This window comes from Triplophysa rosa, linkage group LG3 (genome assembly GCF_024868665.1).
Source record: "Triplophysa rosa linkage group LG3, Trosa_1v2, whole genome shotgun sequence".
Classification (NCBI taxonomy): Eukaryota; Metazoa; Chordata; class Actinopteri; order Cypriniformes; family Nemacheilidae; genus Triplophysa; species Triplophysa rosa.
In genome coordinates this window covers 11,215,116-11,242,546 of record NC_079892.1, presented here as the reverse complement: position 1 = coordinate 11,242,546, position 27,431 = coordinate 11,215,116, and the positions used below count along the sequence as shown (strand labels likewise).

General features: G+C 38.7%; 2 protein-coding genes across 20 annotated transcripts; both read right to left on the bottom strand.

Annotated features, from left to right (window-relative positions):
• Positions 1-1,429: 1,429 nt before the first annotated feature.
• lactb (lactamase, beta) lies at positions 1,430-6,767 on the bottom strand. 2 transcript variants are annotated; one of them, XM_057329815.1, is made up of 6 exons: positions 6,047-6,767; positions 5,464-5,530; positions 5,160-5,350; positions 4,754-5,069; positions 4,213-4,378; positions 1,430-2,505 (listed from the first exon to the last, which is right to left on the bottom strand). In XM_057329815.1, exons 1-6 carry the CDS (start codon positions 6,401-6,403, stop codon positions 1,986-1,988), a joined length of 1,617 nt encoding a protein of 538 aa, XP_057185798.1. In that variant the 5' UTR covers positions 6,404-6,767; the 3' UTR covers positions 1,430-1,985. The 2 variants fall into 2 exon arrangements, with proteins under 2 accessions (XP_057185798.1, XP_057185799.1); XM_057329816.1 differs by having other exon boundaries at positions 1,431-2,505; positions 6,053-6,765.
• Positions 6,768-8,106: 1,339 nt separating this feature from the next.
• tpm1 (tropomyosin 1 (alpha)) lies at positions 8,107-25,401 on the bottom strand. 18 transcript variants are annotated; one of them, XM_057329125.1, is made up of 10 exons: positions 25,128-25,367; positions 24,087-24,212; positions 20,455-20,588; positions 18,348-18,465; positions 18,033-18,103; positions 17,093-17,168; positions 15,664-15,726; positions 15,137-15,206; positions 13,185-13,263; positions 11,646-11,897 (listed from the first exon to the last, which is right to left on the bottom strand). In XM_057329125.1, the coding sequence occupies exons 1-10, from the start codon at positions 25,239-25,241 to the stop codon at positions 11,894-11,896; spliced, it is 855 nt and encodes a 284-aa protein (XP_057185108.1). In that variant the 5' UTR covers positions 25,242-25,367; the 3' UTR covers positions 11,646-11,893. The 18 variants fall into 18 exon arrangements, with proteins under 18 accessions (XP_057185112.1, XP_057185109.1, XP_057185111.1 ...); XM_057329122.1 differs by lacking the exon at positions 17,093-17,168 and adding an exon at positions 16,274-16,349 and having other exon boundaries at positions 25,128-25,365; XM_057329129.1 differs by lacking the exons at positions 11,646-11,897; positions 13,185-13,263; positions 24,087-24,212 and adding exons at positions 8,107-8,917; positions 24,356-24,481 and having other exon boundaries at positions 25,128-25,401.
• Positions 25,402-27,431: the final 2,030 nt, after the last annotated feature.

Genomic DNA, 27,431 nt, shown 5'->3' with positions numbered 1-27,431 from the left:
CCTACACTGTAAAAAATGTTATTATTTTCAAGACTGTTGACGTATTTTAGTAATGCGGTAAAAAATGTAACATTACAGTAACAAACTAAACATTTTGAAAAATGCAAGTTTTATGATAAATAGCATGAAAACATGTAACTTTTACTTTACTTAATTTTACAGTTGTTGGTGCCCCAGCTGCCAGAATATTACATAATTTTTTTTACCGTGTAATATGTTTTATTAAAGTGTCCCACACTTTTCAGATTTTGCCTACCTATTGAAATTACAACCTCTTATAGGGTGTGACCTGTTTGGGTTAAAGGGATACTCCACTCAAAAATGAAAATTCTATCTTGATTACTATGTTATGCCTACAATAAATGTTCCTACTATGGTAGCCAACGGTGTCCCAGAAATTAAATTTCAACAGAACAAAAAAATGTATAAATGTTTGGAACAACTTGAGAGTGAGTAAATGATGACATAATTTTCGTTTTTGGGTGTAGTATCCATTTAAGGAATATTTGACCGGTTAAGAAATATTTTATACCCCAAAAACAAACAAAATACTTTATCATTTTTTTCTCACCTCCTGTTATTTTATTCCTGTATATTAATAATACTCAGCAGAATTTCTGGACAGATGTTTTCTATGCAATTAAAAGGAGACCTGGAGCTGTAAAAAAGATTCATGAGTGGTTAGACGGCCAGCATCCTGTGTGAAGTTCTGCAACCAAAAGTAAAATGCAAAACGATATTTTTTTTAATAATTAAATTAGCAACACAACGTTTTTGATGTAGGCTAGCTTACGTCATAAACAGGTTGTTGTCACTGACAGTAAATTACATACAGATACTCAAATATGACAATCATCTGATGTGAACCTGACTGTAGCACAAACCGCAGACGATTGAGATGCTTTAAACAATTAAAGGCATGTCAATAGTTTCACTTTAAATATCTAAAACATAAAAGAAGGTACATTGATAACTGTCACGTAAATCAATGACAAACATGAGCCACAATTTGCATGTGACAAAAAATATTTAATAAATAAATACAAAATATAAAATAAAAACAAATTCGTAGATCATCGAGATACGTGCCTTGTCGGGAACGTGTGACAGTGTTTCCATCTAGTGGTGATTTCAAAGTACAACAAGTCTAAAGCAAATCAAAAGTATCAGCAAACAAAACTATCACTGTACTGCCTACTTAAGAATAAATTGTTTTTTTATGTGTGCAGTTAACCAAGATAAACATTTCAAACAGAAGAACGTGGTCACCTGACCACATGGACAACATATTCATAATCAGTCAAAAGTAATTATTCAAAGGAAAAATGTCTTCATTATATCTTATCAAAATAGAACAGCCTCTAAATTATTTTCCTTAAGCACTGATATCAAAGCCCCAAAATTCAAATCTTACACAATTATTTTGTTATTAAAGAATTGGGTTGTGTTGCTTTAATGTGCACTGTAGTTCCGCATGCCAAAAATATGATCAACTAGGAAAAGTATTTTTGGTGTTTCAGATGGATTTTTGTGATAAAATACCCTAACTCTTGGCAGTCAGGTCTTTGCACTGTGAACTACAGTAATTCATGTCATGTGCATACATCATACTGCAAAAAAAAAGGAAGGGCAGTATCGTAGTATGCCATTTAAAGCGTGTGATGTCATTAACACTCTCTTTCAGAAACACATTGCTGGGCGCATGTCCCGTCAATCGAAAAAGCACTTGTGGAAGAAAAAAATATAGGTATTATAAATACGAATAATGACCAGGCTGACCAAATGTTATAATTTTCATTGTACATTTATTAAACATATTAGACATATCTCATATGTATCAAAATGATCACTTGGCACAACAGTGCAATAAAAACCGAGGCATGGCAACACCTCAGCATTGTAAACATAGGAACACCTCACTTGAGACACACAAATACTGCAGTGTATGTGCAAACTGTTGTAACTAACAATCAGACGTAATTTTATTAGTCCCTGGCGCTGTCGAACTCCTGGGCGATCTTCAGAGCGGTGGTATTGAGCCCGACTGACTGCATGTTGGTGATGATGGTCACCACCACCCCTTGTGGAGGGCAACGCTTCCCATCAGCGGCCTGTGAGCTCTCTCTGGGTAACACCAATAAGACGCTACTGGCCCCCACAGCGCCCCCTGTGTGCGAGACGTAATGTCTGCGATTGCGGCACTGGCCGTATTTCTGCAGCTTCTCCACGATCAGCCAGCCCTGGGCGTACATTCCGTCTTTATCCCACGATGCCTCCGTTTTGTCCACCGGCGCCCACATGGCTTGGGCCGTCCGGGGTTTGAGGAAGCCAGGGAGCAGTCCGTCTGTGTTCTTCAGTTCTGCAATCTGATAGCTGTAGAGCAAAGCGTTTCCAAAGACCAGAAGGTCCCCAACAGTGGACAGAAACCCACCTCCAGCCCATTTGTATGAATTGTCTACATAGGGGCAGTTCACAATACGACCTTTCTTATTTAGATGGTAGAATCTGGAGGAGAGAGGGGATGTTATGGCATTCACCATAATTTGTGGTAACTGCTGATTTAGCTCATATAGAAACCTCTAATCCTACATATTACATTTGCCATGTCACTGGTCTCACATTATTTGTGTTACAAAACCTCAAGATGGGCAGCTTGTCGAAAGTAGGTGTGCTTATACAGTGTATTTCTATTTAGTTGACTCATATGGGTTTTAGGTTTTTCGTTGACCAATGGCTTATATGCACGTGTTACTTCCATATTTCACAGGAAGAACCCTAGGCAGTTTCTGGTTGGGGAGACTTTAAGTTCCGGTTGAACGCACAGTTTCTGCCAATCTCATATTAATCTTGAGTACCTATAGAGTAGCATTGCATACTTTGTATCTTCGAAGAGTATTTAGTTTGATCACATTTATAAAAGATAGATACAGCTGTATGATTATTTCCGAAAACAGACGACATCCTGGGGGTGTGGGGGGGGAACTAAATCATGAGCACACAATACATCACCGCATTATCCCTGCATAACTGTTTTGATTCACTATATCCAGTGTTATATCCACCGTTAACATAACATCCATCACTGAAATGCCGTGAACAAACAAAGACACTTCAACTTCTCTCACTATCACAAGAGTAACAAGCTGCAGCTGCAGGCCCACAGCGCAGCCAATCTTGACACAGCGCAGCCAATCTTGATGATAGTTCCTATCGCTCGTCGGTTGACGCGTGGGCGTGCTTTTCCGGGAGAATTGCCCAATAGGGGACTAAGAAAAGTTGTTACGTAACGTTTTTTCATGTTCGAAAAAAACGTTCAGAAACCTATACGAATCTTGGGGGAGTGTATCAATCACAGAAATACTACATAGTACGTCCAACATTTTTTTGACAAGTTGACCATGTTAAGCATGAGAAGACAGCATGTTTAACATTGTAAAGAAACAGCATTAAATCCCCCTTTAAAGCAGAGAGAAATGGGAAACTGAGAAAATAGTTAAATTTAGCAGATGTTGTACACTGCGGCACACCGCAGTGGTATTTAGAAGTGCTGTTCTGATACTTTCATAAGTTTACATGTCGTTATAACATTCAAATATGGTAGAACGCCACTTCTATATACCACTGCGGTGTGCGGCAATGTACAGCATCTGTTAAATTTAACTATTTTCTCAGTTTCCCCATTTCTCTCTGCTTTAAGTCTCCCCAACCGGAAACTGCCTAGGGTTCTTCCTGTGAAACGCGGAAGTAACGTGTGCATATAGCCCATACTGAAGCCAATAGAGACCAGTGTGGTCAACATACAATAATGTAAATATAAATGTACATACATCCAAAATGTAATTTAATGATGGTAAATAAGATGTATGCAAAATTCCTAAAATCATGCAAACACTTATACACAAACTTTTACTCAAAATGCACAAAACAATTATCCAGTGATGAGCCTCTTTTTAGATTCTGGAACCAAATCCAGAGAAACCCCCATATGTTTTTTGAAGTGGTCCTGATCATTGGCTTATACAGTATAAAAAAACTGGACATTAAAACATCCAGCAAATACCCATTAGACTTGTATTTGAGAGAACATGTATAGGTATCTAAGGACCAGAATATCAACATAGATTTGAATGGTACGCATTAAAATACATTACGGATAATATTGTAGGTACTAGAATAGAGAATTTAAAATGATTTCAGCATCTCTTAAAGTACCTTGAGCGGTTGTAAATGATGGGGTCGTTCTCGTCCGGAACGGTGTTGAGCATGCCCAGCTCGCGGAACATCATCATCATGTGGTCGAGGAAGCGCTGACCGGTTGCTCTCTCCACCACGGTGCTCAGCAGTGTAAAGGCATGTGTGGAATACAGGAATGTAGTACCTAGGGTCAGAGAATGACACCTTTATGAATTTTCTTGCTATGTATTTACAAAAAAAAGTCTGATAAATCCACCCATATGATCTGTGTGGCCATTTGATAGCTTTGTGTTAAGAACAAAAAAGATACTTCAATGAAAAGTGCTGTCCTTTTGTGTTCCTGTTTGTTTTCCATGAGAATAACATTAAGGTAAATAAAAAACAATATTTTCATTTCTGGGTAAACTTTTTTTTAAGTCAAACGAAAGAAAAAATCCTTAAATGATTAATTAATTTAGAGACATTTATCATTTTTCTTTTAAGTCTAGTCAACAGGCAGTTTAAATACAATTTGGGAGACATTAACTGTGCTTTGTTCTATGCATGGACACAAGCATACCGGGTTTAAAAATCAAAGGATCGTCTTTGAATAAATCCAACGCCTGGATGACATTCTCAAAGCTGTCTTTGAGGTAGTACTCCTTCTGCTCGATCTCTTTTATTCTCTGCCGTCCTTTGGCCTCTTTGCTTTTAGTGCTGCTGTCCTCTGTTCGCGGCTTCTCTTTGTTTTCGCCAGTGTCCTTCTCTTCTTTCTTCTCTGGAAACTTCAGAAGCCGCTTTGCTTTCTCTTTGTCCTCTCTCACTTTCTTAGCGTCTTTTTCGTAGTGACGGATGCCACTCAAGTGAGACAGCAGCATTCGAGATGTTATCGTGACCTGGTTTAAGGACAAATCCAGAAACACTTTGGCTCGGAGTTACACAAAACCGCAAATTGAACCAAATGAAGTAAAAACAGATGCACTCACTTTTTCTCCCTCAAATTGTTTTTCGGGGAACTCAGGGACATATTTTTGCACAGGGGCATCAAGATTGATCTTGCCCTCCTCCCAAAGTCGAGCGACGGCTGCTGCGGTCAGAGGTTTACTGATGCTGGCGATTCTCATAACCGTTTCTGGACTACAACGCACTCTGTTCTCCAGATCTGCATAGCCAACCCCTACAAAACAGCATCCATAGACTTGTAACTTTTATAGCCATTAAACAATTATTAGAGTTTGAGATTAAATTAGGCTTAAATGTGCAATAGAAGATAGAAACACGGAGATATACCTTCACACCAGACTGGACTGCCATCCACAGAAACACCAACAACTATCCCTGGAGCTCCAACTTCATCCTGAAAAATCATAGAGGTTCATATCTGTAGGTCATCCTGAACTTTACTGTAAGACATTTGGTAAAATAAAGCAGTGGGTCAGTCATATTTCATCCTAAAATATATATTTTTATATTATATATAATGTTTATACATAATATAAAGTTTTAAGATTTAGTGTAAACAGAGAATATATATATGTACGGATGTATGTATATGTATACATATACATAATAATTGGTCCTTAAATATGTTAAAAATGGTTGATCATTTGGTGAAATATGACATAAATGTAAATGTTTTACCTATTACAATTTCAAATTAATATTATACACCATTATTCACAACTATTCAAACATACTGTAAATAATTGTTAAAATGCAAACATTTAAACACATACATTTCAGATTTAAAACGATTGAAATCATACATTTAATAAGCGATTAAGTTTACGTTTTGTTCAATAAAATGACTGTCAACTCAAATTAAACCAAGAGAAAGAGTTACACAACACAGATAATAACGTTGATCTGATACCTGTACCTTTATCCGCTGTATGAGGTCTCTGCTGATTTGTATAGCACCTGTGTACTTTGTGTCAGTCTGAGTTCTGTTTGTTTTCTGCACGTCACATTCACAGCGTTCGGACACAAAATCACCATATTTCAGACCCAGAGCCAGAACAAAACCTGTCCCGATGCCCAGTAACCATAAGGACTGTCTGTTGTTGGAGAAGTCGGATCTTCTGTGTGTTGACATGAATCTTCGCATCATTAACTGATCTCTGTACTTCAATCTGGAAGTCAACAAAGACACGAAGCGCTCGGATTTTTCTGCATTGTATTTGCATTGTGTGCATTTGAGGCCCCTTGATGAACACAGCAGCCGATACATGACTGTTTTACAACTAATAATAATATTCTGTGTGTTTAAAACCAATTAAAAAAGGAGTAGAAGAATTCACGCCAGTTTGAAGGTAATACACAGCTCTAACAGCTGGCAACTACATTATTTACCAGAATAAAAGCCATCCGTCGCTTTATAGGTCAAATAATTTTAAAATACTACAAAATTCTATATTACATTTTTTAGAATTACTAAGTAATAAAGATTTTTTTATTTTTTTTAGCTGGAGCATTTATGTTTGGACTGCCCCTGACCTATACAGACCTTTATTATAAAATATTCTGAGGCGTCTCTCAAGTCAGCTGATGACACAACGCAAGCCAATCAGACGCCAGGACACTTGAGTCTTGAGGTTCCGCCTCGATCTGCTTCCGCTAACGAAATGTCTGTGTAATAGAAGCTACTTTTTATGTTTTAAGTTGCATAAAAAGATTTAAATATATATACGTATAATAAAAGATCACTAAACATATTGCACGGTATTATAAACGACGTGTCGTTTCATATTACAAATGTTTCAAAGAACAATTTGTAAGAACAACACGATCACTAGTCCTTCGTTACTTTACCGTAACTTGATGCGATTTCTGATTGATTGAACCGTGAATAATTGCATTGTACTTACAATAATCTGTTAAAAATGTAAATGCAATTGAAACCAAATGAGGGTGAGAAAGATAGTAAAGCCTATGCTCGAAAGATCAGCTTCAGCTCACATGCACGTTGTGTTCACATTAATAAATGGATATGAAAAGGTGAAAGTATTTTAATGCATTTCACAAAAACACGTTGAACTTGTTTTTCCCCACCACAAACAGATTTACTTGGTTTCTGCTTCCTATTGTTTATGTATTCAAATGCAGACCTATTCAAATGAAACCAATGGAAGTATTGGTTAAAACATGAGTATATCTGTAAGCTAAAGTAGACAGTCAACTGTAGCATGAAAGACATAGACTATGATCGTTTATTTACATTTGAAATAGCTGATAACAAAGCTAAAGTCAATACACGGATAAGGCATCATAACCTTGCATATAGTAGTAACACAATTACCAACAGCACATGTTGCATATATTAAACGGAGTAGTCTTGAAAACTACATTACAGACAATGGTATGGTTTTGTAACCATGTGGTTTTAACAGTCCAAACACATACAGACAGCTGACATGAAATGTGGCATGCTTTTATAAACACTCCAGTTTTGTGTGGCATGCTTTTATGAATACTCCAGATCTTACATTTATACACGCCAGTTTCTTAAGATAGGAAATAAACTGAAACGTCATACTACAGGGCTATTTAAGTGATAAAGCAAAAATAAACTCATGTAAAGAAATGGCGACTGATTACAAAAAGTCAGTTAACGGACATTCATGACTACATTGGTTACAAATAATGAACAAAAGTCTTAATTCATTAACTGTTCATTTGTCTGTGCAACCATACAAAAAAATTCTCATTGTGTTTTGGTCCTCCCCCAATACAAGAGAAATATAATAATCCATGATAAATTCTTGCAGTGAGGCTCAGCCAACAGAAGCAAATATTTAAATGTAATACTGGAAGCAGATGGGCTGATTAACATTTGTTAGGCAACATACTCTCTGCTATTGGCAGAATGAGTGTGGGAAGATAAAGGTTAAGAGGGAACAAAATTAAGCTTAGAGGAAAAACAGACCCCCAGGCTTTAGAAAATGTCAAACTGAGTGGTTTTATTTGTATTTTAGCTTTGTACATTTTACATGACATACATTTAATACACCTACATTTAAAATGACTAAAATGAACGAGGCACAAAAAATATGATTTCATCATATTTTTCCCAATTCAAGATGAAGGCATTTCGAACCATGTGGGTTTCGGCGTTAATCGCACAGAACACCCAATAACGCATTTGCGAATCATGTTGCCTGGCATGAAGCAAGTAGACATTTAAAGGTGTGGGGTAAGGGGAAAACAAAAATAAATAAAAGTTGGAGTGTAAATAAGTCCCTTGGGCTAAATATTGGCACATAGAATAACTCAAATTGAAATAATCATATACCTATAAGCGTCAAACTGCTAGACGTCTGCCTTCACAGTAGCACCAGCATACACGGGACAACCTAATCCCATGTACACTAAAAGAAAACCTTGCAATTTCAATTCAACTTGACTTTAGACTCAAATGTCCACAATAACAGCAATGTTCATATATTGATTTAAGTGCAATTGTTGCCAACTTGTTTTCTTCGTGCACAACCAGAATAAAACAAACAAGTACCAGAATATTACCTTAAAACATAAAACATATGGAAAACGGAAGCGTTCGCAACAAATGGCACATGGTTATTTCATCTGATAACTGTCAGGACAAAAACAAAAACACTCAATGATTACAAAATGCAGACATCATCATTGTGTGACCAGGTTGTTCACATGTTATTGAGCTCCAATAGAGTCTGTTCCAACATCTGGTTCATTTCAAGATTCTCTTCTTTAGCATGTGAGAGCTTCTCTGTTAGAACATCAAGCAAAAAAGGCATTAATATCAATGCAAAGCATGTACGACATACCATGCAGTGGGTTTCTTGAGACAGTCATTCAAAAAAAAAAAACATTTGTTGGTAAAAACCCAGTTGTAGTTACATTGACATTCTGTCTGTTGGACATCATGCATCACGGGTCAATAGTAATGAATTTCACACACTCAACGCATGCTTAAAATGAATAAATACATAACTAGCAGTCATATGCTGACACACTGTATATACTGTAGATATACTCAATATACCCTTTTACACTGTACTGTATATATCGACAGTTATAGTCAAGTGCTGACTCTTGCATAAAGCAAAATGGCTTTGGATAACATCCTGATTATCTTAGTAGCCGTCTAGGATACGCATGCTGCCTTCAAGTCTGAAAGTTGTAATTACGAAGATGCAAAAAATGTTTTGCTTCCCGACAAAAATGGGACTTTAGTGCAACTAATTTAGTGTGTAGTTAATTTTACAACTAAATGGGACATTGCTTGCAAACTGGCACTTTGACATAATTTGACATAATTTCCCATAATTCAATATTTGAATTATGGGAAACTACATTTCCCATAATTCTTTGTGAAGATGTGACATCTCATCACCTGACCAGCAACACTAAATCATTAACAATTACGAACCAATATCTTTTTTACACGCCTCTGCAGTTGCGACATTGCGGTGGCGCTATCGCAAGCTCATCTCGTAAAAACAAATTCAATACGGCTTGAAGGCAGCAAGAAAATCCTCCGTCCACAAACATTCAGTCACAACATTCACATTAGACACCATTCAGTGAGAAGTCCACACTAGTTTTAGTCCTCGTTCAAAGCCATTCTTAGCTCATTAGATAGAAGGCGGTTTCTCTCCAGTTGCTGGTAGAGACGGTCTACAGGAGCAGTCAAGGCAGCAGGTTAAGAAAAGAGAGAGAGAGAATAGTGTGAAATAGCAAGACGGACAGCAGAGCAGATCAAGGATGCAGAAGAGTTAGTTTGCATTGGTTGAAACACTGAAGAGCACAAACGTCACGGATTGAAACAAACCTGAAAGACTGGAGGAATGTTTTCTCAATGGGGGGTTTTATCAGGAGGTCATGGCTAGAGTTTGTAAAGGTTAATATACTGGTGCAATATTTGAGTTTAAACTTGCATACCTCTGGAGAACATGTAAACAGTAGATTAGGAGCTTAGAGGCAGCTCTGAGCAAACAATAACATGGAGGGAATAATATCAGGGGTTCTGACTGGTCTTAAGTTCAAATGCTCAAAACCCTTGGCAAAACTCAAGAATTTAGTGAAACCACATACTAAGATGAACTGGAAACTATTAAACAGGAACAAAATAACCCGCAAGGATATGACATGACTTCTAGAATCACTAGTAAACACTTAATTTTATTCGCTCAAGTATCAAATCAACTTAATATAAATTTGTTATTTATATTTTTGTGGGTTGCAATGCCAAGGGGTTCTTGGTAGTCAATACCAAATCAAAAAGTCTCTAGAATATTATAATATTATTAGCCGGTTGCATTAATCCCCTAAATAAAAACTATATTAAATAACTTCATAGTTAAAGGTCCAGTGTGTGAAATTTAGCGGCAACTTGTGGTGAGAATTGCAAACAACGGCTCACTCCACCACTCTCTTTCGAAGCACTACGGTGGCTGACACAGGACTAAGATGTATTCACGTTTTCGCCGAGGGAGATAACGTATTTATGAAACGTGTTCTGTAGAGCAGTTTGTCCGTTTAGGGCTACCGTAGCAACAACATGGTGAATTGAATGTAAGGGGACTTGCGATGTATGTAGATAGAAATAGCTCATTCTGAGGTAATAAAAGCATAACGTTTCATTATGTAAGGTCTTTATACACCTCTGAACACATAGTTATGTATATTATATTGCATTTCTGTCAAAAGATACTCTTAAAAAAAATGACAGCATCTTTAAAAGCATTCTTAACTTCCTAACTTGTAACTGGGTCCTAGTACTTACAAGTTTTCCTTCCTTTCCCACTTACAATTTTATTTGTAAATAAAACTTAAGAAATGTAACCTTATAACATTTACCCTGCCAGACACCGACATGTGAACTGCACATCTTTGCTATCAGTAATAATACACACCAGTGAAAATTGACCTCTGTTGCTTGTACTTCTCTACTAGAAAACACAGAGTAACAGGTTATCTGTGTGGTTTAGGAAACAGAAGATACGGGTTATCTGCGTGGTTTAGGAAACAGAAGATACGAAGACTACCTCCATGAAACTATTATAAACGCATGGAAATTTGACTGGGAGGAAAGGCTGAATTTGCCTAATATGTAAATGCAGGTAAACCGAAGTGCTCCGAAACGCTCCCCACATGAAGACGTCAGCTTAAAAACTTGAGGAATTCTCTTTAGTTCATCACATTTCTATAATCAAATATGATACCTTCAGCCACTGTCTATATTAACAATATGACACAGCCTTGAGTACCTCATTTCTTTATATGTATATTCAGCAACCAATTCATCAAGTAATATAAACAAGTAAACAGTAACAGAATGTTGCCATGCAATAAAAACGAATCTTTGGCTGCTGATCAATGATCCAAATAAAAGCTCTGTGTGGTCATAGTTGTGCTTTATCTTAAATAAAGCATGGCTACTAACCAATCAGCATCCAGGACCGGATATGGTTTTATAATGAGAAATCCATGACTTCTAGCAATTCTTGACTTTATTAGAGCCACATAGCACATAGAAATGAACAGGAAACAAAATGACAAGGAAAAGATTTACATAGAAAGTTTAACTTAAAGTAGAGAATGAAAGCTTCTGTACAAGAGATGTGAAATAAAACACAATGGAGACAGGGAAGGCAAGAGTATGACAGGAAATGAGATGCCAGAAAAAGCGGAGAGATGCCGTTCAGCCGGGTGGAGACGTCTTTGAAGTGATGCGAACGATTTATCTGCGCAGGGAGGGGAAGAAGTGAAAAAAAGTGGTGACGGAAGAGCCAATCGTGGGACAGAATCTACCACCAAACAAAACAGAAAAGAGCCACTGCACACAGAAGCCACAATGTTAACTGGCCAAAATGATCGTACGTTACTTATTAAAGGGATAGTTGACAATTGACAATTCTGTCATCGGTTACTAACCCTCTTGTCATTTCATACATGTATGACTTTGTTCTGTAGAACACAAAAGAAGATATTTTGAAAAATGTTGGTAGCCGAAAAGTGGCGGCACCCACTCACTTCTATTGTATTATATTGACAAAAAACCAATGCAAGTCAATGGGTGCCGTCGCTCTTCGGTTAACAGCATTCCTTAATGGTTTTTTTGTTTTGCAAAAGAAGAAAGTAATCCAGGTTTAATGACAAGAGGGCGAGTAAATGATGACAATTGTCATTTTTGGGTAAACTATCACTTGTGATGTGAAGTGTCACGCAAATCTGATATAGTTAACGTATCACCAAGCGTGTTCAACTATGCAGTGGCCAAAAATGCTGACTTACCAAGCAGCGCATAGTTACGTCCTAAAAAAATCTACAATATAGCGTAACAGAGGATCAACATTAAACGTGATGCAAAGCTCCAAACGGCAGGCTTTGGGCCCGTCTCCTCTTGAAAAGACGGCCTTGTTAGCAGCACATGAATTAAAATCTTTAGAAATGGACAAAAGTGAAAGAAATCGCACAGAAAATACAGAATATCCATCACATGCACTGGGGTTAAGACTTCAGCGCTGCAAGTAAGGCTGGGCTGCGTTGAATGTTTGCGATACAGCGAAAACTGTCTTTTATCATTTGATATAGATTTTATAGCTCAATTATAAATGTTGCTACATAAATAGTCAAAAAAACAATATTGTGGTTAATGGTCATTTTCTTTCTTGCCCAGCCCGAGTACAGCATATACTGAACAACTAAATTAACTGAAGATATGAGAGTTAGAAGCTATTTGTTCCTCCACAATTTCGTGAACAAGGTAACAATTTCGAAAACACTAAATAAATTCCACAACATGAGAAACAGAGCTCCTATCCACTTCTTCTACAAGCCATGGTGCCTGCGGTGCAACACCCAAGGGTGAACCATGGTTCTTGTAGAATGACAGAGATAGCAGACGGTTTAAAACAGAGAAAAGTATCACAGTGTGAATGAAAGGAAAACAACCTCATTCAGAGAGTGCATGAGATAGGGGATTATGGGTAATGGAGTGGGGCATAGGCACAGGCCGCGGGGTGAATTACATTGATGTCATGTCGTTGAGAGCATGGTCGAGCTCCTCGCTGATGGCTTTGTACTTGAGTTTCTGGGAATACAACTCATCTATTGGTGTGTTTTGGTGGAGAGGAGGGTGGGACAGGGAGGGAACGGATGTGGGGATAAAAAGAAGTGCAGAAATGAAGCATCCAGTCCAGCAGCAAGACAGGTCCCAGTGAACAGAGAGACAGACACCAAGACAGTGACATGAAGACAGTTGGGAAGGAAAGAAAAATTGAAAGGTTATAGTGGAATGGAGAATAAATAAAACAAGAATATAATTTCCAGTCTTCATACAATAGCCTCCATAGATAAACTAGTATACGGACTGACAAAATCCATACAGTTTAAGGGTAAATGAGTATCTTGTGCATCACTAGTGGCCAAAAGAACTTTAAAACAATAAATATTAGGGCTGTCAAATGATTAGTCACATCCTGAATAAAATGTTGCGTTCACATAATATGTCTGTGTACTGTACATATTCATTTGTATGAATATACAATGCATATACAGTACACAGACATATATTATGTAAACACATACTTTTATTCTGTATGCAATTAATCGTTTGACAGCCCTTATAAATAATGTTAATGAACATAACTCTAAACAAAATATGTTTTTAACATTCCTTCCATTTGCCATTGGTTGACAAAACAGATAGCCCCGCCCCAAACTCCCCGGACCAAAGTTGCTGTGACATAATACACTTGACTATTACTGGGCTGACATTGCTTTTTATTTCCCACCGCAACTCGCATTTAATTTTTTTGGTAACACTTCAGTATAGGGGGCAATTCTCACTATTAACTAGTTATTAGCATACCTGTTATTGGCATATTGGCTGTTTATTAGTACTTATAAAGCACATATTCTGCATGACCATACTCTACATCCCTAATCCTACCCAATACCTTAACCTAACAACTACCTTACTAACTATAAATAAGCAACAAATTAAGAGTTTATTGGGGAAAAGTCTTAGTTAATGGTTTGTTAATAGCGAGAATTGCCCCCTATTCTGAAGTGTGACCTTTTTTAGTAGTAAATGTATACTTTAGTTTAATATTAAATTGTTGTATTCCGGTTTCATCCATCCTTCATCTTTTACTATATACTTTTGTCAGATTTAATTTTACTGCAAGTAATAGACATATATAACTGTGCGTGTGACAAATACAATTTTTAATCTTGAAATCAAAGTTGGACAGCGTAAACACTTTGAATTCCATATAACGACTCCTTATATTTAAAGGGGTTGTTCACTCAAAAATATAAATTCGGTATTCACCTCAACTTCCTACCTTCTAGCTTATTTTAAGAAACCTCTTGTTTGCATCCTGATGCTGTTAAACTGTCATTTTTGGCAGACTGAACATTTAGCAAAAAGGACCTCTTCGCTCGTGTTTCATAGAAGTTATTCGTACAAGTTTGACCAATCCAGTACGAGTAAATGATTATTTTAATTTTGGGTGTAATATCCCTTTAAGACATCCTTGTAACTGATGTTTCTCCGATCAGAACCGACACATGACAAAGTGCAAACATTCTCTTCCCCGTCATGATGTCATTGTGAAAATTAACTTGGCCTTGTGTAAACTCAAATAAGCAGAACAGGCGAACATCATTTAACACCACCTCATAAAATCCCGGACCGCTATAACAACTCCGGTATCATGTTGCAAAACAATGAAAACTCTGCCTGTGCATCTGAACAATGATTGGTCTTTTCTAAAGACGCAATGACTGAATGGATATGAGTCGAAAGGCCAGCGGAGCAAAAGGTTTGAGAAACAGTTGTGAAATAAGAGGTTAAAAGCATAATGACCCCAAATTCTCTCTAAATGTTTCATATTTCATGGCCTCATTCATACATGATCAACGGGTTCTAAAATGAAACCGAACCATTGAGAAATTAAAGTGAACCAAATCATACCTTCAAGGTCATCGATGGTCTTCTCAAGCTTGGCGACTGATCTTTCAGAAAACTCGGCGCGGGTCTCCGCCTACAGCAAAAGAGTTGTCATTCAAATATTTCAAGCAAACCTTAAACACACGCATGCAAAGACGCGCATCCGCTCGCACACAATAACAGCAGTGGATCGGTGTGATGGCATCTTCCTCGCAATGTAGAAAAAAATGAGATTAACCGAGAAAAGAGATTTTTCTATTTGATTTATACCACAGTAGATATATTTCAGCCGGCAAGAGTGCTTTACATTTTTATCTGAAGTGCGGCCACAGGAAATGTGTACATCGGCTATTACAATGGCTTTAAATCTAAATCATGCAGACAGGAATTGAAAACCGAATTTCAATCGTATCATTTGTCCATTTAATAAAGTAGTGAATTTAACGGGAAACTAAAATTATAGTGACATCGTGATAAGATGTTGGTCATAAGTGGCCAATGCTAAATATAAATGCGACTAAAGTCCTCTGATAAAGATCTGCACATCTCACCTCCTTCAGTTTGTCGGTCAGGACCTTGATCTCCTCCTCGTATTTGTCCTCCTTCTGCGAGTACTGTAGGAATCACATAAGAACAATCATCAAGACCCAAACCAGCACACCGACCACAAAAACCACTTCAAGGACCAGTAACAGTTCACCAAAAGTTTTATCTTGCTACCATCTACTTACTATCACTCAAATATATGGAAATCAATGCGTGACTCTTAGAGGAGACCCACACAACAAACACATTTTAAATCAATGAACCTAAATTACAATATTTTAACTATTCCAGCTGAAAAGACCAGCACAGGTATCTCTTCCTCTTTCTTTGACCAGCATCACCTAGGCGGCTAACCATTTTCTGGCTTTCACGAGGAAAATCTATTCTGGTCCAACAGCGAAATACATACTGGAAACATTCCCATAACACCATGCTGGTCTAAAATAGTATACGCTCGTTACTCAAAGAGTTCAATTACACAACTCCGCAATGAAATCCAGCTGACGTATTGACAGTTTCACAAAGATGGCTTGTCAACCTGGAAAAAAACTGGTCATCCCGGTTTGGTCAGGAGGAGGGGGTGGACCGTGTGCCCGGTGCAAGCAGCACACCTACCTTCTCAGCCTGGGCTTCCAGGGACTTCAGGTTGTTGGTCACAGTTTTCAACTCTTCCTCAAGCTCAGAGCATTTGCTGGCGTTTTACACAAAGAACGCAGAGGCAGGTGAACACCAGGAGGAACGAGAGGAAAAGTAGAGGAAAAGAACCAGAGGCAGGACGGATAGAGAAACATCAGAGGATCAGGAGATGGGAGAAATAAACACAAAGACCCAAAAATCAATCAAAAAGCAGGAGTGAATGGGTAGGGGAGCCCAGAGCTCCCCCTTAACACAGCAGGAATGTGCCACGGCGATGAATCCCAACCTATTTAACTGCAGCATGCAAGAAGCAAATTGCAGCATTCCTGCTTGGTTAGAAGGGCATGAAACCATGAGTGTTAAGATCTCAAAGGGACCCAGAAATTAATCTCATGTCATCCCAAACTCAAACGACTTCCCTGGAAACAAAAGAGAGTGTGGTCCAGCCTGATTTTGTAGATAAATATCTAGGTTTGGAACAACATGAGAAGTTCATTTTGGGGTATACGGGCAACAAAAAGAGCAACGAAGAAAATCTGAAATACCCAAATCTATGGCAGTTAAGTCATGTTGTTGCGGGGCAACAAATCCTTAACACAACTGGATGCAACAAGCCGATTCTCATCTTATCTTGTTTGGGACACTACCCTGCATTTCTGAATGATGGTTTCTTCATTGCTCTTACACGAAAAGGATGCGCAGAAAGCCGGAGAAACTGTGCGTTAGGGTATGACCGGGCACATGAGGTCAGGAAGCAGAGGAGATTGTGTATGCGACCTAACGATTCATCTGCAGTACCTGTTCTTCTGATGCTTTTGATGACTTATAGCTTTGGTCCAACACTCGGAGCTCCTCTTGTAATCTTCGGAGGCGTCTGTTAGTGCGTGCAGGGGCGCAAGGCCGTTCCAAAACACGGGCATGCAAGTTAGCGTTGCATGCAAACAAAAACAACCAAAACAAAGGGCCGTGAAGCAGGAATTAGGTATTAGGTTATATGGGAGGTCATATTTGTAGGGGGCACACAAACACACACGCGCAACACTCTCAATGTTAAATCGACAAAAAGTGTGTCCGGTCCCGAATTGTGCGTTTTGTTTCCAAGCTGGTCCAAAACGTACACAGAACATCTACATCGAACGCATTTACTTTGGGTCTCATTCTTACTCATGTTTTTAAAGCGTTGTTACTAAAAACGCTGAAACCACAATTTAGCTTTAGCTGACCAATAAGAAGGTGCTGGGGGCGGGGCATGCATGAAAAAAATGAAAATTCTGTCATCATTTACTCACCCTCTTATCATTTCAAATCTCTATGACTTTCTTTCTTCTACACAAAAGAGGATATTTTGAAGAAAAGCACCGGCACCCATTCACTTCTATTGTATGGACACAAAACCAATGCAAGTGAATGGGGTTAACAACATTCTTGAAAATATCTTTTGTGTTCTGCGAAGGAAAGTCATACAGGTTTGAAATGACAGGTGGGTGAATAAATGACAGAATTTTTTATTTTTGGGTGACCGGTCACTTTAACGTGACACAAACCTGTCAGACATTTCTAAAAAAAAATCCTATTAATTTTAACTAAATAAATTTAACTAAGAATCTCTGTAGCAGGGTTTGCGGCACAACACAGAGCCTGAAAGGTTGTGCGTGTGTGATTCTGGCACATGCATATGCATGAATGTATGTGTATAGAGTTTAAAGAACATGCAATGGGCTGCAAGAACGCCCCGTACCCCTCAGACAGCTCGGCACGTTCTTCTGTACGTTCCAGCTCACCCTCAACGATCACCAGCTTACGGGCCACCTGCACACACACACCAGATGTGACAATTACACACAGCTGTACTTAAACCTAATTACTCAAATCATGAGAAACAACTACACTTCCTGTTCATTCAAAAGAACTTCACATTCTCATTACAAATACAAAACCTCTCTGTTGAATGTTCATGCATCTGGTTCACACTTTATGTGTGAAAGGTCATGTGACTCGTATTGGGCAGGAAATGAGTGCTTTTTATTCTCATGTTTGGCCTGATGAAACCTGCCTCCTCGTATTTGCGGTCGGCCTCCTCAGCGATGTGTTTGGCCTCTTTGAGCTGGATCTCCTGGATCTCCATCTTCTCCTCATCCTTCATAGCCCTGTTCTCAATGACCTTCATGCCTCTAGAGATGGAAAAGGGAGGAGAGAGAAATGCGAGCAAGGTGAAAACCCATCTTCAACATTATTCAATCAAGATCAATAGCTCGCCTCGAATCGCACAAAATGAGTCACATTGGGCGTCTTTTATTTCAATTTGAACCGTTATTTTCGAAACCCCACAGTTTCCTGTGATGTCAGAATAGTCAGTTGTCAGAACAGATGAATGGGGAAGGGAAAACTGTGCAATGTGTTAGCACTTAAGCATTGGAGCAGGTCTCAGTACAGAGTGGCTCTATGTCGGGACAGAGGGCTTCTGTGTGGGGAAACAAAGGAAGGGAAACGCAGCCTAGTGCCTTTACAAATTGCTGTTTATTCAGGGAGCCGATGACTCTACGTAAACAGCTCACGTCAGTTGTTTAGGGAACAGCATCGTGGATACACACAACTACGACCTTCAATGCTTTCGAGCAAGTGTCCAATCAATGCTTTGCGAAGTAAAAACAAACACAAAGTTACAACTACAACAAAGCTCATTAAGGCTAACCAAAAACGCAACCTTCTGCATTGCCCTCGAGTTCATGCTGTAGACGGCAGTATTTCAAGGACTTTAAACACTAGCAAAGTGTCCAAACAATGACTTTCTAAATAAAAACAAGAATTAATTACTTTACGGTGTTTGTAAGTCATCTGCTAAATTCAATGTAAACTGAAGAAAATAGAAAACGAGTTGAACATCAAGTTTCCTGTTTCCTCCAAGGTATATCAAAAACCTTGGTGCGACTTACTTACTGAAACAAAATAAGTTTTAACATTAAACAACAGCTGCGTTTCCATTACCCTTCAAATTGCGCAAACTGAAATTGCAAGTTAAAATTATCTGGAAACGCATCAATTTCGCAAAAACTTATATATTACAAAAAAAAGTTTACACTGCCAAGCGGTTTTCAGGCAAATTTGACAAAAGAATATTTTGCATTTACTTCATCACAGTAGGTGGCAGTATGCACTTCTAAAGTTGATTCGCAACCCGCCATAAAACCCAAAGAAGTTGTTTGGCAAGAATGACTTCTGCAACTGAAATTAATTTTTCATTTTGTAGTAACAGCGTTCAATGCAAACGCCGTCATGTAGAAAATATCTTATAAGTTTTACGCAAATATGTAATGGAAACCCAGCAAATGTTTACAAAACACTCATGAAGGCGAGTTAAAAATAGCACCACACATCGATCCGCAATGACGTTCTTAAAAATAAACGGGTCCACTCAGTGCCTCTCTAAACAAAAACCAAGGCAAAATATTTGTAATAAACATCACAACTAGGTTTACGAAATCCTCATGATAGCTAGCGTTACTGGCGATTAGCAAATTTCAAGGACTTCCCACGACACACACAAACAGTCTTTATGCGGGCCACCAGATGCAGTGTAGACTAGGAAGTGGTAGCATGTTGTCACTTCAGTAACAACTGTGGAGCTTGCACACAGCAACCGCATTTACTGCGAGAGGGGGGAGGGACATCACTTCAACTGACATGTTCTGCTTGAGTGAAGCAGGCTTACAGTCCTGCAGGAAAACACACTTGACTGAACACTACCTCACACACACCACACTAAAGTATAAATCATGTAACGCCTCTTAAATTAGTCAGGCCATAAAGGGATAGTTCATCCAAAAGTGAAGATCTTTTATTTACTCAATCTTAAGTCGTTTCAAACCCGGATACAATTCTTTGTTTCGCTCAAAAGATATATGTGGGGAAACCAAACAGTTCTGAGGCATCATTGACTACTATAGTAGTTAGTTCCATGGTAGCCAATAGTGCCCCAGAACTGTTCGGTAACGAGCATTCTTCCAAATATCTTTCTTTGTGTTCAGCAGAACAAAGACATTTATACAGGGTTTGGGAGTAAAAAAAACATTTTGCATGAACTATCCCTTTAATCAAGACTTTTATTGACGTTTTCACATCACTCCATGTTTTTGGACACTCTTGCAAAGTATTATATTAACCTCTCGCTCTCATCTGCAGCCTTCTCAGCCTCCTCCAGCTTCTGCAGAGCCGTGGCCAGACGTTCCTGTGCGCGATCCAACTCCTCCTCAACCAGTTGGATACGTCGGTTCAGGGAAGCTACATCAGCCTCAGCCTTGAAGAACACAGAAGAACCAGTCATGACATTTGCAACATTATACTGTTATACGCTTATACTTGTAACCATCATATGTAGATTTTGATGACAGTGTACTTTGTTCCTAAACCCAAATGCTACTCCATACTCACTAGCTTCCATTAAGACCTACTCAGCCAGAGCGATTCCTTCTGCTGTACAGTAGTTGCGCACACACCCTAAATAGGACCTAATGGCTGCAATGCTAATGGATGAGAAAGCCTGGGCCTTTGGATCATTACCAGCAACTGGGACAGTGGGAGGTCCCAATAGACCTACATAGATTACACTGTCAAAGGCCAAATGCATGACTAGTGGAGAACTACAGGCTGTTTGTGGGAAATTTAGAAGTAGGCTAATCATTCTGATGATTATAATGAAACCACATGGTGCGAGGAAGCTTTCTATTAAGCGTTATGTCTTCATATTTTTTGGTCATGTTACTTTGAATGTAATGCATCTCTAGATCTAAAGCACATTAGTTCCTATGTGAAATCAATTAAGGCACAGTCTTGCTACGCTACATAGACAGAACCATGCATTTGAGTAATAACATGCATAACGAATGACTCAACTCAAACCCACAGAGATAGGCCTCCCACTAAAGGGCACTTCATAGGGGCAAAGTGCGTCTTATAGTTGAGATATGGAAAACTAGAAAGCAACACTGATAGCCATAGAAGCACACTAAGCTACATTGCATGCTAAAGCTCCCCAGGCGTCTCGTGCATAGAAAAGCCTAAACCCAAAGTCATGCACACACTACAAAAATGCCCCTGTTTCCTGCAGTGTAACTGCGTGCTGCTTTTACAGACCAAGGTGAGCCCGACGTATGTGACAAAGCAGTCAGACCATATAAGGCAAACTGCGCTCAAATGAGACAGTCCACACACACACAGCCTGAGGCAGCAACACATCGTCCATCATTATAATAAACCCACTACAATATAGGCAACACGAACAGGTCTGTCCAGCATCGCCGCTGACGCGCTGCAACCTACCTATTAGGTTAAAAATATTACACCCGGAAACTCTGGCCTACAGGAAATTTGTGTGATAATCAAACGGAGACATACTACAGCATTAAAAGTTGAATTATAATTCCACCCTTTACAAATAGTGCGTAGAGACGCCGTTAACAATCTCAAAGTTTGGAGTAAAACAACACGGGGTTTGGTAATGTTTTTGTAAAGGCGTGTTTATGCACCATTTGCATGTGCAACTTCATATCACCTCAGTATTTAATTTAATCCGTGTATTCTGCACGTAATCTAACAGCATTAATAAATTAAAAAAGCAAGGGGTGAGGTATATTTAGCAGTTTAACAGGCTGCGCACAGCGGGGCGGCGGAGAAATCCCGCTACGTTAATACCGCACATCCCGGTACGCGGCTACGCGCAAGGTCGTATCAACGCCAATGACGCGACTGTTAAAATGAACACATTTCCACCAGATGGTCCGGGTTTATGACGATACGATGCCGCGAGTTACATTTTTAAACACAGGCGCTCGGTACTTTGTATCATTCGGCGCTCTCACCGCTTCTCTGGCTTTCCTCTCCAGCGCCAACTCCTTCTGCAGTTTCTCCGCTTTCTCTTCAGCACCGTCCGCCTGCTCTTGCAACATTTTTATTTTCCGTTTCACTGCCTCCAGTGATGTGGCCGCCATTATTGCTCTAGAAAACTACGAAAAGGCTAGATTTTTGTGCGTTTGAGGTGGATGCGGAGCGCAGAGACTCTGCTGCTGCCCCTGATGCGTGTGTAGGAGGACGCGGAGCGACGCTTACCGATCACACCGGAAGTAACCATGTTTTCATAGGCGAGCCTCGAGCGACGTCACAACCATAAACTGGGGATTATCAACTCATTTTCTAAAATGCTGTCATTTTATTTTATGTGAGATATACAAACGTCTGTGATTTAACATGAAGCATTTAAAAATAGCATTATTGTTATTTTAGTTAAAATGTTTATTCTCTAAAGGCTTAAGACGTATGATGTGTTTACGTCATTCACCTGCAGCACACCTGAATCTAGTAATCAATAGCCTAATGGTTAATTGGCTTGACGCTTGTGGATGCTGATGCTAAAACAGCTGCTCTATATGGAAAGGTTGTAAGGGGAGGGGGCTCATTGCACTAGGGCCGAACCTACACTGTCCTCTAGTGCCCTCTAGGGGTTTTATTACAGCAGTACTGCCTTCGTATTATATTTCCTCCCTAAACTTCACTAATTGGTACTTTAGTTGGCGTTATTTTAAATAAATTAATTTTGTATTATAAATAATTAAATGGAATCAAGATGAACATCTTGATATAGACATTTTACTGTAGTTCCTTCATAGTGCACGAGGGGGCCCTCCAAGGGCGCGCTAGCCAATTTGGGGACCATACAGCGCGTGAGAGATAATGTGCATGCATAAAACGACCTGGGAACGTGTCATTGTGTTTAGAAATGCTAAAGTATAGGTTCAATAAATGATAATATTATGCAAAGCTATATATAAACTCTTTCACGTGTTTTGAAGAATTTATAAAATGAAATTCTTGTGTGAATTACTTAATTTGGTTGCAAAGCAATGCATATTTAATGAGTAAAGCCTTTCTCCGTTGCTATCTATTCGTGCAACAAAAGTAAAACAATTACATTACATCTACATTTGAAATAAAAACAGTAAGCCAGTTTAAATGAAAGATTTTCAGTCTTTCTCGGTGCATGTGAAGGGCAGAGCCCAAGAAGTTGAGCGTCTTTACCATATAAAGCACTAGGCTAAATATAACAGCCTGCCTGCATACACTCCTGTGTCTTGGAAGGCTTGTCTTGTAATTTAAATCCTTGCTTTGAATCTTGTTTTATATTTGTACGCACAAGAATACTCCACGTTTGGTCAAAAGCATGTAGATTGTGTAGATCTCAGTTGCCATAGCTTAACAAAGATTTGACGTGACGTCTTGCCCCATGACGTTTAAGTGACACACGCAGTGCACGGACCTACAATACTGTATGTGACATGACGTCACATGGGGTCCCCATAGAAACGATCCTTTTAATGGTGTTTCTTCTGCACAGCAATGAGATTAAAATACAAAATTGCTTAGGTCTTCTCCTTCTCACATTTTTATCCTGAGATAAAAATCCTATATGTGTTTCATCTGGGGTTTCAAAAGAGACGTCAACACTGTGCTCAGATTCATTAGGGCAATATTGTAATATGAACTCAACAAAATTCTTTCAGACTACCGACATACATTTATTTATACATCTTACTGTATGTCAACACCTGTCTCATTTGGGTCTATTTGTAGTGAATCACCATTTGATAAAGAGCTGACACACAATGTCAAGTCTCTTAAACTTTGCAAGCGCAAAATCTGAGCAATACACAACAAAACACAAATGACACGTAGATGAGTGGCATGCCAAAAAGTGTCAGAGAGAAGATGCGTGACTGCGGTGAACTGTGCTCCTCATACTCACATCTGCGGCTTTCTTCTCAGCCAACTCCAGTTTCTCCTGGGCATCTTTAAGAGCCTCGGAGTATTTGTCCAGCTCATCCTCTGTGCCCTTCAGTTTCTTCTGCAGTGCTACGAGGTCATCCTCAAGCTGCGTGCGTTTTATTGATTGATTGACAGCAAAGTGCGGGAAGCAGAGTGCGTGCGTGGTGTGCGCGCATAGGGGCGCGCGTGCACATAGACGGACAGAGGAAGAAAAAGAAAGAAGTTAGGAAGATTCAGACTGTGAAATACCTGGGTGGCGACTTCATCTGCGGCCAGGAGCTTCTCCTCGACACTCTGGTATTCCTCAAGCATTTTATCGCGATCGTCCTCGGATACGCGCAACTTCTTTTCCAATTGAATTAGTTCGTCTTCTAACTACAACGTGCATAAATGACAGGTTTGATAACACATGAGGTGAATCTTTATTCGTGCTAATACATATGCTTCATTATTTTACTCAATAAATGAATGACTCGTCTGGTCACTTTTATTGTAAACTGGGAAATTAACCATTGTTTAACTAAAGTAATCGCATATCTGTATGTTTTATTTGTAGTAAAATCACATTAGCCACACATATACCAAGGTCTCAAGACAATAACAATAGTTTAACTATGTTATTTGTAGAAAAAACAACACTAATACAAACCAGTCTATCAAAAACATGGTTATACACTTTTAGTATAATAATGGTGAATTTTTTATGGGACACTATGGATGTGGGATACCGAAAATCTTATGTGAATGTTTTTGCTCCATTATAAGTTGTAGTTAAATTAAATTAAATTAAAGGGTTAAATAAAATCTTTCTTCATCTGAATTGCTGTCGTGAAAGTGCTAAAAATGTAATCTTGGACAACTTTCATACGCATACTCCTCATGCTGTTGTCTCCTTATGCTGCTTCTTTTACTTTAAATCCACCCGGGCGTTGTAATAATCCATTTAATTAAGCAGTGCGCGCAATCGGCGCGCGTGCACGTTACGGAAAACTTTTTAAAAGTCCTCAAATAAACTGCAGACCTGTTTGCTCCTGTCCTCCGCCGTTTTCCTATCGCTCTCTGCCTGCTCAGCTCTGTCCAAGGCGTTCTCCTTGTCGAGCTTGAGCATCTGCATCTTCTTCTTGATGGCATCCATGGCTGCTTACGGTTTGCTCGGACAAATTTCCCTTGAAAAGCACAGAGGAACGAAGGTTGGATGCGCACTCGCGTCTGAACCGATCCGAACTGAGCGCAGAAGCTGGAGTGCGAGCGCTCGCTCCTGCGCGCGCTCTCAAATATGTACTTTGACGGGAGGGGTGAGCGAATTCCTCGGGATATTCAATACTTTTTTGGAAACAGCCGCATTGGTTTGCTTCTCCATGCCCCGTGTCTTTTTTATGGATGTGGTTGGCGATTCGCTGTTGCGCGACATTTGACCGTTTATATGTCTATATAAGGGGCGTGATGGGCAAGACGAAGTCCTTAAGACGTCTTAATAACACACTTTTAAGCAGGACCAGTTCCATGCGTTCGAGAACAGCCAGACGGAGCTCAAAGGAATGGACCATGACGCATCCAGTGGAAACAAAAGAGAAACATCTAACTCAAAACAAAACGAAATTCTTCTAACCAATTTTAAAACACAGTAGTAGATTCTTAAGAATAAACGCACTATGGGTTTTTAACAGCAATGCCATAGAAGAACCATTTTTGGTTCTCCAAACATTTAGCCAAATGTTCTGAAGAAAAAACGACTATTTCTTTCTTACCCTTTCATAGTCTGTACAGCGTTTTTTACAACGATCCTTTTGTGCAACAGAAAGGTTTTGTTAAATGTTTTAGAACCCCCCCAAAAAATAACCGTTTATTAACCTTTATTTTCAAGAGTGTAAAATGATTTCGTTTGTTTATGTTAAATGTTTCCACATTTTTCATATTGGACATATTTTACTTTATATTCATGATTTGACACCTCAGATAACTCATTGGCACTGGACCTCACAACTTCACAATGTTAACCAAGTGAAAGTCCATCAACCTCACGCAAAAGGTTGAATCAAGAGTCATTGGTGAGAATATTCTGGGCATATTGAAACCGATAAAGTATCATTAGCTCATAGCTGATGTCTGTCAGCCTGGTCTAAGCATCCTCTAGACTCAAATTCTCCTTTTTTCAGCACATGCAAAATACGAGTCGTCAAAAATCCTGCATGAGCTTTTCTGTAGCCTACACTCCTGCAATCTATTGTGATGTCACAAGGTCCATCAGTTTCCCATGGAGTACAGTAGAAGCTTAAGTTGGATTCTTCGGGATGTCACCCCCCCAACTACTTTGTCTATTATCCTTGAGTCTGTCCTTCTCCTCCACACATGCTTCTCAGAGTATTTTTAGGGCTGTCTTAACACCCGAGCACCTGCCTCAGTCTGTACACTTCACATTTCAAGACACTTAGCCAAGTGGTCACATAATGCTCTAATTTTTAAAAATAAACCACGTCTTAAACAAGAATACTCAGTTGACCTACACTATTTCTGTGGCACTGTAATTCGATTAAACTAGCCTAACGGTTTGTGAAATAAAACACTGATTTGACAGATACATAGATTTTAATATAGTGTGTTATAATGGAAGACTTTAATGAAAGAAATCTCTCTCTCTCTCTCTTGGTTTGTGGGTAATTTTGTGTGTTTACATTATGTCTAACTGTTGTGACTTTTTGCCATGATCGCATGAGTTCCATTTATGTGTAAGGCAGAGTTCATATAGTTTAATGAATTGTTTCATTTAATGTAATTTAAAGTAATAGTTTGTAATGTAATATTTGGTATTTTATTTAACCCTTGTGTGGTGTTTGGGTCTGTGTGACCCGCGTTCAGTGTTTACTAAAAACAATGTGTTTTTTTGTTTTTCAACAGTAGACATTCAAAATAAACATGTTTTTACCCACATCATAGATATTTATATTTCTTACTATACATTTTTGTTAAAGAAAAAACGATGAAGTGATTTAAAAGAGGTAAATGACGGTTTCAGCGGCAACAACATAAACAAACGATATGTGCCCCAAACTTAACTTCCGGAAGACCTCCGCAAAGAATCAATAACTGTTGAATAGTTTTAATTTAATTTAATACAAATAATATAGCCGACAATAAAATATTAAAACAAAGTAATATCAATATAAATTAAATATAAAATAAGTAGTTTAATTATAATGCAGACCGGAAGTTAACTTTGGGACAAATTTGGCACATCCGATAAAACCGTCTAAATGCTGTCTATGTTGCTTGAAATTGTAAACATATGTGAAGTATTCTTGCATATTTTTTTCTGGCTCTATTGATT